The following is a 13,667-nucleotide window of genomic DNA, read 5'->3' as shown; positions in this document are numbered from 1 at the left end:
AAAGTTATGTGCACTACTACAGACAATGGCTCCAACTTTGTGAAAGCGTTCAGAGTTTTCATGGCCAAAGAACCAGTGGAAGCTGCAGGCACCAGTGACGATGATGGTGATAACCAGGAGGAGGAGGAGGCTGAGGTGGAGTTTGTGCCTATCTGTGAGATCCTGGACACAGGACCTGAGGCAGAGGAAGAAGCTGCAGACTCAGGAGAGGATTTTGTTTTACCACCACACCAGAGATGTGCTAGCCACACCCTCAACCTTGTGGCAACACAAGACATAGAGGCCATGCTTTCTGACTCCTCCAAAAGTAGTCTTCTTGGTCCTTTCAAGAAACAGTTTCATTCCTTCATGGGAAAGTGCAGCAAGTTGTGGTCCAAGCAGAACTAGTCAGCCCAGATTGCTGAGTATATCCATGCGCAATGTGGTGTGTATCTGAAGGTACCGAATAAGACCAGGTGGAATTCCACCTTTGATGCGTTGAAGCAACTACATGAGCTCCTGTCAACTGTGCCACTAAAAATGCATGCCATAATGGACCGCTGCTCCTTGTCCAGGATCACAGCTGCTGAGATTGAAGTGGTACAGGAATACACAGAGATTATGGAGCCACTAGCCCAGTCCCTAGATATCCTGCAATGGGAGAACGGCATGTTCATGGGGTATTTGCTACCAACGCTCTGCAATCTGGACCGCAAGTTAGAAGGACTGGAAAACAAACCTGAGAGGTACACATACTGTTTTCAGCTGCTGAGAGGTGTGAGCGAAGCCCTAAGAAAGCGGTTTGCAGCTATCTGGGAGGACAAGAGGCTTCTTCTGGCAGCCTGCCTACACCCTCGCTTCAAACTAGATTGGCTGGAATCGTGTCAGGCCACCACCCATACCAACAAGTAAGAACATTAGGGAAGCCCTTTGGGTGGATTACTCCAAGGGAAATGTTTTCTCAAGGGAGGCATCAGAGGGCTTAAGGTGGTAGGCAGGGGCTGGGCCTTTTCTTCCTGGGGCTCCTCATCACAACCTTGGGTTGCTGCAGGTAATCCTTAAGGGTCTGCTGTGCTGCCCCATGAGTGTGGTGACTTGGTTACCTTCCTACCTTCCATGTCATCATCCACAGGCTCAGGCTAGACCCTGAACCAGGGGACATGACAAGCATCAGGAAATGAAGAGCAGATGATGGTTTCCTAACATATATGTGTTAACATATCCTCTCTCTTTCTTAGATACACAATGGAAGCCTTGCTGAAAGCTGAAATAAAGATGGGTGTACTTAATGAGGACAGTGATCAGTCTTCAGATAAAGACCAGGAAGGAGATGACTTAGAAGATGACTTCTTTAACTTTCTGCCCCAGGGCAAGAAGTCAGCAGTGGACACTGCTGAGGAGGAACTGGTGAGGTACCTGAGGTCTCCCAGCAGGGAAGTGTCATCACTCCATGGCTTTCCACGTGTGCTGCGGTGTTTTTTGCAGCACAACACAGGCATGCCTTCAAGCGCCGCAGTAGAACGCCTGTTCAGTACTGGTGGCAACGTAATGACTGTAAAAAGACATTCCTTGTCTGACATGCTCTTTGAGCATCTTGTTCTTTTGAGACATAACAGAAACATATTATAAAAGCATTTCAAGTGTAAAATTTGATTTCAAGAGTTGGGGTATCTTCATTGCTTGGGGGGATGTGAGATTCTGTTATGCCATTATGTTAATCTTAAGGATAATTTTTTTTATTCTACTACCCCCTGTGTGTGTGTTTATTTTTAATATTGTTTTAGGCTTCTTAGATGTGCAGCAGCCAAGGCCAGCACCTTGTAGGAGTTTTTTTTTAAAAGTAACTGAAATGTAATTGTAGTGATTACTTTTGAGAAAAAGTAATCAGTTACTTTCAGAGCGATTGTAATTGTAACGGTGATTACTACTTTTTGGGCCAAGTAATTGTAACTGTAATTTATTACTTTTTAAAAGTAATCTTCCAAGCTCTGGGAGCTCTTTGAATCACACATTTCACTACTTGTTTGTAATTCTTACTGTTTGTTTCACTTCCTTTCTTATTTCTTCCCCTGCCTACTTCTCTTGTCTGTTTTAGTTGGGTCCTGGATGGGTGGTAAATTTCGAGGGGCGAGTCCTCCAGAGGGTACAGCTTGTTATTGTATTGCATGCAATACATCTTAAGCAAAACTTTAAACAAAATTGTAAGCTACTACATCTTACAAAATTAAACTCACTCGATTTTTTATTTGAGGCTGTTCCTTGCATACAGCTCCAACCTTCTGAGCTTCTTCAAAAAGGTCATCAACAAAAAGGTCACAACCTTTCTTGCCTCCACCATTCTGCATTTGGTCATTAGTTCTTGGTTTGCAAGCCCTGCAAAATAAGAAGATAAAATAAGAAAATGAAAGATGCATATAAAGCTCATTATTTGACTTAAACCACATTTATTAGCTTGTCAGTTGTGTTAAATTTCTCGTTCCAGAGCCAATAAACATTCCTGAAAATTATTCGTGTGTGTGGACAAACGCTATGTATGTGTGTGTTAAGTGACCTCTATGACTGCCTCTATGACTGCCATGAAGGCCTTGTTTTGGTACATTGTTGCAAGCCTGCTTGGCAGTGGTTGCTTGGTGACAGGTTCCAAGAGGCGAGAGACACGATTGCTTTAAAACTCTAATAATAGATGGAGCCTGGAAAAGGGTAACTTCTGAAGGTTCCAGGCAGAAGGGAGTTAAAACTGTCAGTCAGAGTTAGCAGTTAGAGAGGACAGTTGGTGTTGGTGAGAATGAGAAGATGGTTGATAAGAGTACCTGAAGGAAGAACTGAGGCCTGCATATATATACCCAGGCTGTCATTACTAGCTGTCTGGGAAAGATCAGAAGGGGGCCAAGTCTGAGGGCTGCCCTGAAGAAAGGTCTTGCCAGAGGGAAGTGACACAGGCGGGGGTAATAACATTGGCTACACTGTCCCACAGCCAGGAGCGCAACTGAAGGAGCTTTGGGGGCACAAAAGCAGATTGCCCCCAGTAGCTGGACTGGGTTGTAGAAGTAATTGGTGGGGTGGAGGTTTAGGGAAATTGGCCTGAAGGGAGAGCCACGTAAAGGCTGATGGTAGCAATGGTGTCTCTGGAGACTTTAGAACCTGTCAGTAAGCACCTATAAAGTCCCCCCAAAAGTAACCCTATACTCTTTTGCAAATAATGCCCTTTAAGAAACCTACAACATAGTTCAAGATTTATACTGTCTCTCAATGGTGGTGTCATCTCAAGCCTAAAGGCTTCCATACATGCTACTAGGAGGATTTAAAGAAGTATTCTGTGTGAATTGGTGGCAGCAAAAGGGTTAAGGAAGCCTGGTTTCCTTGAAGTAAGAGTGTGGAACCAGGGGAATCCTTGACAGGATTCACCTTGTTTTTAACACTGCTTAATAAGATATGGCTATTATAGATCAAGCCAACCTGTGAACATGTTCACAGTTCTCTAAATACCAGTAACAACTAGTCATATTTATACTGCAGCCTCGGTAACTTGGGGTCACCCCCCCCCATCAGACGGTACTCTGTCCTTGCATTCTATAATGGCCCAGTTCAGATTTACTGTATAATTATAGTTCTCAAAGTGAGTTTAGCAGTGTACCTGGTTTCATTTTAACCCAGGTGCCAAGTATCATATGTAATGCCAAATCTGTGGGGTTGCACTCATCCCATACATAACATTTTCAAGAAGCAAAAACAGAAAAAAAGGAAAGGGAAGGGGGGGGAATCCTACACGGGGTGGTATCCAACTTTACAGTTCTGGTAGTGCAAGGATTTTTAGCTGTATAATGAAACTTCCCCTCTTCTTTCTCTGCATAAGGAGAGGGCAGGGAAGTTCCAATGAGCAGCTAAAGGTTGTTGTGTTAACAGAACCATTCTGTTGGATACTACCCATGCATGATCTTTTACATTTACTTGCACATATGTGCTATTATACAAAACACTAAGAAAACATTTACTGCTTCTAAAATACATAGCTACAAATACGGGGGGGGGGAGATGTTCATCTGCTCTAAACACAAAGCTGTTTTAAAAGGAAAATATTGTTTTTTGCAAAACAAAAGATCAGCAGAGAGCAACTTTGTTCTTTAATAGCAACCGTACCTCGGTACCTTGATACTTTATTATAATGGAGAAGGCTTAATAATGTGGTATGACAGAAGCCATAACACTTGCTGTAGCCTGCTGCTGCAGCACCCTTCACAAAAGGAGAAAAATGGTGAACAGGAAATGAATCAGCCTGAAAAAACATGTAAGGCTCTGCTGGACAAAGAACTAAAAATAAATGGATGTATCCAACAAGGAATGAAAAAGGCCTGGTCTCAGCCAGAACAGGGTGAGTTTAACACTACTATCCAGCTTTCCCACAATCTTGTGTAGCTGTTAAGGGAGAGTAGCCAAATCATTTCAATGCCTGTGTTGCCCTTGGCCTAGATATCTTGATGTTAGCAGGTTGATCAGGCGGACAGAATCTCTGGGCTTTACTGTGTCTCCCTTGAATCTGCCCATTAGTCCACAAACAGATCCCCAAACATTGTCATCAAGGTACCCAACCTCCTCCCTCTCTCTCACACTAACCATTTCTCCTTCCCTAGAGATGTGAAGGTCTAAGGGGGAAAATGGACCAAAAAATGGGTTTTTCCTAAATTTTCCATTCCCCCCTCCAGAAAATTGTTTTTTTCCCACAGAAATGGAAAAAATGACAAAAAGGGATCCCCCTCAATTTTTTCATCCCCCCCAAGCATTTACATCTCTTTCCTTCCCTCTTATTTTATGCACAAGATCCTTCCCCAGAGACCTAACATGAATCCCTCTACCCTACCATCCCATGATTGTTATGTCTTGTTGGTTCCCATGCTCTCTCATATGTTATGGCTTCTCTCTGTGTGGACAGTGGGTTGAATCCAGAGCTCCTGTGAGCACAGGTCCACTCTCAAGATGCCCCACTGGAGGAAGGGGAGGAAGTCAATTTAAATCAATTCCTCCTTCCATCAGCAGTCCACTATAGATGTTCTACACTAGAACAAAAGCACACAAACAAAAAACCAGAGTCTACACATCCTGCACCTGATGCATACTCAGGTTCTGGCTGCCTGAATTTTCACCAGTAGGGCAAAGAACAATCCATCCCTAGGCACCAACATGCTCTCAATCTCATCAGTAACAATGCCTTGGTCAGGAGGTGAGGGCTGCCAATGCCACACAAATCTTCCCAAGAACAGCTGGCTTGATGACAATTAAAAATTCCCAGTGGATTTTTCCCTTGAAGTATGTGCATCAAGATTCTATTCCAACTTAAACAATAATGGACCCACATTTGCTCCACAGATCACATCCAACTCCATTACTGAAAACCTATTCATAAAAATTAGTTTTGTAGTAAGATAATATTTAAAATGATGAATCCACCACACATAGATCACAACAAGAAAAATGCAAAGTAACCAAGAAAACCTACCATTCTTGTTTCAAAGTTTCATTCTTGTCAATTTCTTGCATCCTGCTGCACCTAATATTGAAAATAAAATCAATACTAAAAGTTAAGCAATACACATTTACTAGACAGAGCATTTGAACCTTCTAAGTATTTTTTGCAATATAGATTGCTTCCCCAGGAAAGTCTCTGATTCTTATATAACATGACAGATGGTGAATTTCTACCCAAGTGGCCTACTAAGTGTGTGATCCTAACCTTTGCCAAGCACTGCTTAAGAGGAATAGGAACACCATTAGGGTTCCATGCACTGGTAGCACTATGATAGTTACTGATTGTTCATAGACCACAATGCTAATAAATATCAACTATCCCTCCAGAAACCATTCCTAAACATACCTGGGCATGTGAGGTTGTGCAGCACAGATGGTTACATAGTGTTCTTTTAATATATGTGGAAATTTGGGGGGGGCACAGGAGGGTGCCGGCCAATTTGTTCCCATTTAAATCAGTAATAGCATTAGGTTCCATATATTATGCAAGTCATAAATAGGCAGTCTTTACAGGCAGTAGATCCCTAGTAAATTCTCACCATACACTCAGGCAGGAAATGGTAAGCACAGCCACTGCTATGAATATGACATTTTCAGTCCATTGACACAACTAGACAACAGAGCCTCGAGACAGCAATACGGTCAATTGGAAACATACATATTGCTCCACCCCATACAGTTGTTTCCCTGACAGATAAACCTCAATTGAACAACTGAGCATATGCAGGTAGACCAGCCTTTCCCAACCAGTGTGCCTCCAGATGTTGTTGGACCACAACTCCCATCAGCCTCAGCCATTGACAATGCTGGCTGAGGCTGATGGGAGTTGTGGTCCAACAACATCTGGAGGCACACTGGTTGGGAAAGGCTGAGGTAGACAGTAGGGTAGTGGCAAATTCAGAAGTGCAGGGTCACTTCATAATATTCACAGCTGCACACCCTTACAACCACACACTCTTCTAAGATGATAGAATTATCTGGCCAGGCTTGAATGTTGCGTTCTGCTTCTCTATCACTATCACAATTTCACTGTCCTTTCTCACTGTCAGAGATATTGCTTCAATTACCAAATTCAGTATCTATACGTCTATCTTCTGCTGCTACCAAACTGCCTGATGATATAGACGGGATGCTATCATCAGGATTCACTGTCTCCTTTTCTGCAAATACAGAATTCTCACTCTCCACAACTTGGCTTTCTGAAGTAAAAACTAAAAACTCCTTTCACTCTGATTGACTCTAATCAGCTGGAAATGACAAGGAAGCAAGTTAGAAGACGCTTCTCAGTGGCTCACATACTCTCCTTTCATTCTGATTGGCTTATAGGATGCTGGAGACACAGAGACCTTGCTGGGACCTGGCTCCCAAAGAAAGTAAGGGGTCTGACCCCTGAGACCCTGGACAACGACACCTCTGGAAGCAGAAATGGGAAAAAGATTGTATGATCCAGACATGACAGTAGGGAGTGAAGAGTACTCACAGCTAGTTCCTTCACACACCCCTTGACACAACTGTTTCTTTTTCAGTTGCAAACCACTGAGCACCATTATTAACACACACACCTCTTTCTCTCAGCAGGCATCCACCTACAGCTCGTAAATACCCTTTACCTGATACCATACGAATATGAGAAGCAAAACGAGGGCTACAAAATAAATCACCAGATCCTGCTGAGGAGTGGCACATTAGACGGCCCTGTATGATGCTGCCACAACCCCTTACCAATAGTGTTCAGTAAAAGACATATCCAATACATCTGCCTCTCTGTACCTATGACACTTCTGAATTCATCTTGGATATGTTCATAATGGTACATACCCCCGCTGGAAGAAAGGAATTGTTCTGTCACTGAAGGATGATCCTTTCCTATGGTTTCTCTTAGCCTAGGTCCAGATACAGGCTACAAAAGCTGAATGGTTGCAAAGGAGGAGAGACCAGGAAGCAAGAGTAGTGAATTGCTGCCCATACAGTCATGATATTGCACATTGTCATTAGTATTTTCGCGTTCAATTGAATCTTGTCCATGGGCGACAGTGTGATTAATAAGATAACTGCTCTTGTCGTTGTTGTTCTCTCAACATTAGTGTGTGTTAAGTTGCTGCTGCACAAGAATAGGACATCAATCAGTTTGGGATGATGTCACCAGCTGCAACAGCAGAGCCACAGGATTCAAACTGCCATTATGCCCTTTTACATGAAGAATGTTATGTAAAATTCGTTGTGTCAAGCTACATGTTAACCCGAGAGGCCTGAAATTTAGCTATGGGGGAAGAGGGTTGCCACTTTCATTGAGGAAGGGATGTTTAACTCCCGACTGGTGCATTTTTCCCAAAACTGTCACCACCCCTTCTAAGTTTCTGTGGGTGAAACAGTGCATCTCCATTTGTTGCTAACAGCAGCTCAGGTTTGAGATAAATCAACACTGCCACATTTATAAAGGTTCCAGTTCATAAGAAAAGTATTGTGGCAGTGAACACAATACAAGTAAACATGATTTTGAAGTTTTGTTTTAAAATGAAAAAAGGCAGCCCCCTCTGGCTCAATTTCATTATTAAAAAAAAGAAAGAAAAAGATCCAGCTACAGATCATTGGCATAATGTGCAGTTTGACCCATCAAGAGTGAAATATGTGGATCGCATGATGAGCCAAAATGACATGCTCTTTCAAACAGGCATAACCTACAACATTGCAGTGTCCTCTGTCACCACAGCTATAGTCCAGCCTATCAGCTATTTCCCAAGCAACTGCCGCCAACATGTAATAGCTGGTACAGGTTTACATTTGCCCCATTGATGATGCCTATGGACCTGAAGGCCTACATCATACATCACAAGTGGGTGACTGCCTCTCCTACTGCTTCACTTCCATGCTGAAGCAACACTCACAGCCAGATCCCAGCTACAAAACGAGGACCATACTCTGTGCACCTTTTTACAGCACCATCAAGAGCACACACTGCTGTATTTATGTACTTTTGTGGCAGTAGGATTGGGCTGCATATTTAGCTATGGTCTCTTCTGTCTTTCCAGGCAGGGAAAAAAGCTACAACACCACCACACAGGGACTACAGGGATATCCCTTGTACATCTAATTAAAAATGCCAAAATAGCAATTTATTCAGGAAGAATATCTCTACATTGCCAAGTCTCCAAAATATGCAGGGAGCAAACCAGAAATGGCCTGTTTTCATTTTTCGGTATTCATGTCAAAGGAAGCCTTGGTTATCCAATACTACAGAAGTAATTATTGTGGATCCCATAAACTGACAGGAGTTCACATCGAGCTTGCTGTGCTTTCCAGTGCATTTTGCCAAAAGGCATGGTAAGCCAGGAGAGTTTAAAAAGCAGCTGCACTTCAGATTTTACAAATTAAGAGCAGCAAGGGGGGCAAAATCCAAGCTAATCCATCAGTGTTCTGGAATCCAGTATGCTTGAAAGGTGTTGTTCAGTGTACCACACAGAAATTAACTCAAATCATGTCAAAGTAAACTGCTAAATGCTTACATCCACAGTCATCTTGGGAGGAAATGGCCTTCCCATCAATCTCCCTCAGTTCATCTTCCCAAGGAGATTAATAGGTGGGGAGAAAGAATGGTCATTCTTGGGATGGCTAAGGGTAGGGACACAGTCACCCATATTCTTTGAATCCAGGTTCACATGCTGTTATCCACAATTACCTACAATCCATTGGTTTCTTCTGAAATTCTGTGTTTTGATGCGGTATCCCCAAAACTATCTACACACCAACTTTCAAACTCTATGAGTGGTGAATCTCAGGCGTATAGAGTGGAAACATTTCCTGGGGGTAGTCCTACATGGTTGCCCCTGAGTGCCCTCTCTGGCACTGTGGAGCCCAGTTTGCACCTTGGTACATCAGTGAGCTAAGGGCAATTAAACAGGCTACACGATGGCTAGAGAGCAAAGATGGCAAAAGACGTGCTGCGAGGCTGATCGGGCATGAGTAAAACATCATAATCATGCCCACTGTGTGGCAATGAAGGTGGCAAAGAAGACCCACTTCTCTGCCATCATTGCATCCTCAAGTAGCCATCCAGTGGAGCTTTTCCGTATTGTCAGGGGTCTGTTGACATCAGTTCTAGGAAATGGAGTTTTAGACTCTTTGGAGACCCACTGTGAATTGTTTGCAAGGCACTTTGAGGGTAAAGTTGCTTGCTTCCATAGCAGTCTTGATGCCCCATCCACATCTACTGTAGTCCCCAGTGAGATGTCCAGTGCAATGTCTGCTGCAGCTTTTTGGGATCAGTTTCAGGTGATGCAGCTTGATGATGTGGACAAGGTGCATGCGACGATGCGGCCAGCAATGTGCTCTCAGTTCTTGCCCGAGGGGGTGTGACAGAGTAGATTCAGGGTGTGGTCAATGAGTCATTGCAGGAGGGAATGGTTCCAGCCACCCTGAAAGAGGTGGCAATCTGCTCACTCCTGAAAAAGTCCACCCTGGACCCATTGGTTTGTGACAACTCCCGCCTGGTCACAAATACCCCCATTTTAGGGAAGGTGATTGAGAGGGTTGTGGCGCAGCAATTACAAGTACATGTTGTGGCATCTACCCTTTGGATTTCCCTCCCCTTAAATAAAAGACAGGCACCACCTCTTTTCAGCACCTACTGAATACCTTCCTCTTTCAACAAGCCTTTTAAGTAGAGATCTTATCCCAGTCTGCATCTGTGTCAGAATCGTTTTTTAATATGTTTTTAAAGCTTTTTAAAAAATATGTTTTTAAAGATGTTTTGTTTTAATATGTTTTTAAAAATGTTTTGTTTTGATATAATTTAAATTCAATTTTTATGATGTTTTAGAGTGTTTTTAGTGTTTTTGTTTCCGCCCTGGGCTCCTGTTGGGAGGAAGGGCAGTATATAAATTTAATAAATAAATAATAATAATACATGTCTGACATCAGGTGGGTGTATGTGTGTATTGCAGAGGAGCATCCCATTTCCCACCCACCGCCTGCCCACTGCAATCCTACCCATGTCTACTGAGAAGTAAGCCGCACTGGATTCAGTGGGGCTTAGTCCCTGGTAAGTGGGATAGGATTGCAAGTGTCATTCCTTTTGAAACAAGACGGTGGTGGTGGGATATCTGTGCTCATCAGTTTTTGCAAACAAGAAGGGGTGGGATCTGTCTACTCTCATGTGCCAATGGCAGAAGAAACAACAAGAAGATGATTTCCAGGGGGTGGAGTTGGAGGGATGAAAGCTCTACCAACAGGAGTTGGGGTGGGCAGAGGAGTAGGGAAACCGGGTACAGATAGCGGGCGGATGGAGGCACTGGGATTCAATTAGCAAAATCTAATTGAAATGTAGCAAGAAACAACAGGCTTCCTGCATTTTAAGCCTGTAATGCACACATAACCTCAATCTCTCCCCCACTTTCCCAGCCTCTGGCTAAATGAGGCTTGATGTGGGGGGAAAATATGAAATATATTCATATTATAGTTCTAAATCTAATCACTTCAGAGAACAGAAAAAATAGGGTCAAATTCAGAGAAGGCACATGGAAGAAAAGAAAGTGCTTTTCTTTCTTTTAGTGGCACCTGCTAGATAGTGACACTCCTCCTAGGTGCAGTGTTCTGAGCATTATGTTAACAATGGGAGTCTCCCAGGCTAATTGCAGGACAGGAGAGGGGATTTTTGTTGGGATCACAGCTGGGGAGGAAAGGGTTAAACCTAACCTCCCTGTCTGCTGTGGTCCCATCTAGTTTGACCCTTAATGTTAGCCAACAGAAGTATGAAGCTACTATTTGGTTTGCTTTTAAAACCACGGATTAACAATCCTGATTCCATGCATGCCAGAACTGTTAACTGTTTCCTATAGGAAGACTAACAAAAGCATGAGCACTTGTTGGCAAATATCCCAATTGTCCATATGTACTATAGTTGGACAGTAAGGCCAACTTTTCCCTGTGTCTAACCTACATCAGAGATTTCTCTTCCCTGCTCTTTTGAAAACTGAAAGCTCTTAAAACTAAGGCCTGGAACTGAATATTTTTAAAAGAAGCTAAATAACATTCTGCATTTACAGAATATAGTTGTTTCTAAGAACTTGCACCTTTGTGGGTTCTCTTTTCTTCTCTCCTCATCTCAAATCCATTTCCTCCCCACTTCAACTAGACCCACCCATCCAAATTTGTATTTGTTGATTTGCTGCTAGGATCCTTAAACGACATTCCAGAGACATACCATCAGCACTGTAACACAAGCCAATTACCCTCTTATAGACACAGCAGCCTATAAAACCCAAGTATTAAACAACACTACTAGAGAGTGTCTTAAAAATGATTTCGAATCAACTAAGTTTAACCGTAAAATCTTCATTAGGCTAGCTATTGACTGTGGAAACTGGAGTATTTAAGGCAGCAAATTTTAGTTCTGGCACTGCTCTTAATATGCTCAATCTGAAACATGTCAGGATTTGATACTTGCTCTCTGCAAATTTGGATACTCACTTAACAGCACAATCCTGTGCATGAAGACACTCACATTGTCTTTAATAGGACTTACTCCCTAGTAACAACGTTTAGGGCTAAACACATAAGAGCGGAACCGCTCAGAATTCTTGCCTACTCAGAGAGAAGCCTCATTAAATTCAACAGGACACTGCGAGGTAAAGATTGCAGTCTTTTTTTTTTAATTGCCTTTCACAGTATGGCTTTACCCATTTGGCTTTGTATACTTTTATTGTTAGGGAGCAATCCAAACCCAAGATATGCTGGGATGGGTGGAGTTTGGAATAGGTGGATATCTGGCTGAGTGGGCTGAAGTCCCCCCCCCTCCCAGAGATACACTAACATAAGCCCTCCATCCCAGCTCAGTGGAGGCTCAGCTGGCTGAGTTGATGGCAGAATCAGTCTCAAAAAAGGGATGTGGCAGGGGAATACCAGGGAGGGAGGGAGGGAGGGAGACATACCCCTATTCCAAACCCCTTCTGCGACAAGCAGAAATTACCCTGGGGAAAAGCGTGGTAGAAGTCAAACTCTCTTTTAAAGGCTTGTTTTCCTTCCACCAGGCTCAGGCTAGCTCAGCTTGCAGTAGCCCCGCTCCTGAACAGAATTTGGAATAGGGGTAGGTTATACCAGCATAATTTACTCCAGTGTAAATTATGCTGGCTTCCTATAGTTTGCTCTGCCCAAATATGTCGTTTTAAAGAAAAAAAAAGTTGCACACAGTCATTGACATGGTTATGCTGATTGCCTTTCTTTAAAAGCTGTGTGTTTGGAAGGACTCTGTGTGTTGCTGCAGCTGTGAAGGGGAGGGGCTGCCTGAGGCAGTGCCTCAGCATGCGCTTTGGTGTTGCGCAAAGTGCAAGGCTTTAGCATCGCACTTGGAGTTGTCTTGGGGTCATCTTGGAGAAAGAAGACAACAAAAGAAATATTGATAATGATACTGTTTACAGAAGATGGTGGTCTGGTGGGTAGAAGCACAATGGGAAATTAGAGAACACTTGACTTCCATGACATCCTTATGATGAAGACAAAAGAGGTGATGCCAAGAATAAGATATTGCATATATGCTTTTAGTGTAACATTCATGGAAATTTTTAGATATATTTTTATAATGGTTATATTCTTTCTTTTTGTTTTGTGTATGATTCATTTTGTTCTCATGTTATGTATATTGTTTAGAGATTTTTAGTTTAGTTATGTTTACTTAAAATGTGAACTATTGCTTTTTAGTATGTAGAATTTATATTGATTTTTCTTTCTTTTTTTGTAAATTGCCCAGAGAGCTTCCGCTATGGGGCGGTATACAAATTAAGTAAGTAAGTAAATAAATAAATAAAAGCTAGTTTACAAAATCTGAAATAAAATAATTAGAAAATGAAAAGGCTATCAAATCAATCTGCTTCTGCTACAGCACAATCTTTTAGCCGCTTACTCAGGAGCAATTCCACTGAACTCAATGGGACTTACTTCTGAGAAGACATGTAAAGGATTGCACTGTTAAATGAATTCAGCTTAGGACTGCTAAAAATATCTACATAATTTTGAAAGCTTTGAACTGGTATATGAAGCAGATCAACAATCCCACGATGCATGTTTCAAGTCAAGGCTTTACGGCAACAGAATGTAGATATTCTCAGCAGAGTGCATAACAATCGAATAAGGTGTGTGAAAGTCCAAGGGTGCCTAAAAAAACAGGGTCTAGCAAC

The 13,667-nt window shown here is 42.6% G+C and overlaps 1 protein-coding gene across 1 annotated transcript in view; it reads right to left on the bottom strand.

Moving 5' to 3' along the window:
* Positions 1-13,667, bottom strand: part of UBXN2A (UBX domain protein 2A) — a 42,941-nt gene that overhangs the window by 20,340 nt on the left and 8,934 nt on the right. Inside the window, exons 2-3 of the mRNA XM_061622708.1 lie at positions 5,471-5,521; positions 2,214-2,352 (exon numbers count right to left, since the gene is read on the bottom strand). Coding sequence (XP_061478692.1) covers positions 2,214-2,352; positions 5,471-5,511 — 180 coding nt within the window. The 5' untranslated portion in view covers positions 5,512-5,521. The remainder of the gene's footprint in view (positions 1-2,213; positions 2,353-5,470; positions 5,522-13,667) is intronic.

This window comes from Rhineura floridana, chromosome 4 (assembly GCF_030035675.1).
Source record: "Rhineura floridana isolate rRhiFlo1 chromosome 4, rRhiFlo1.hap2, whole genome shotgun sequence".
Classification (NCBI taxonomy): Eukaryota; Metazoa; Chordata; class Lepidosauria; order Squamata; family Rhineuridae; genus Rhineura; species Rhineura floridana.
This window is presented reverse-complemented; position numbering and strand designations above follow the sequence as displayed.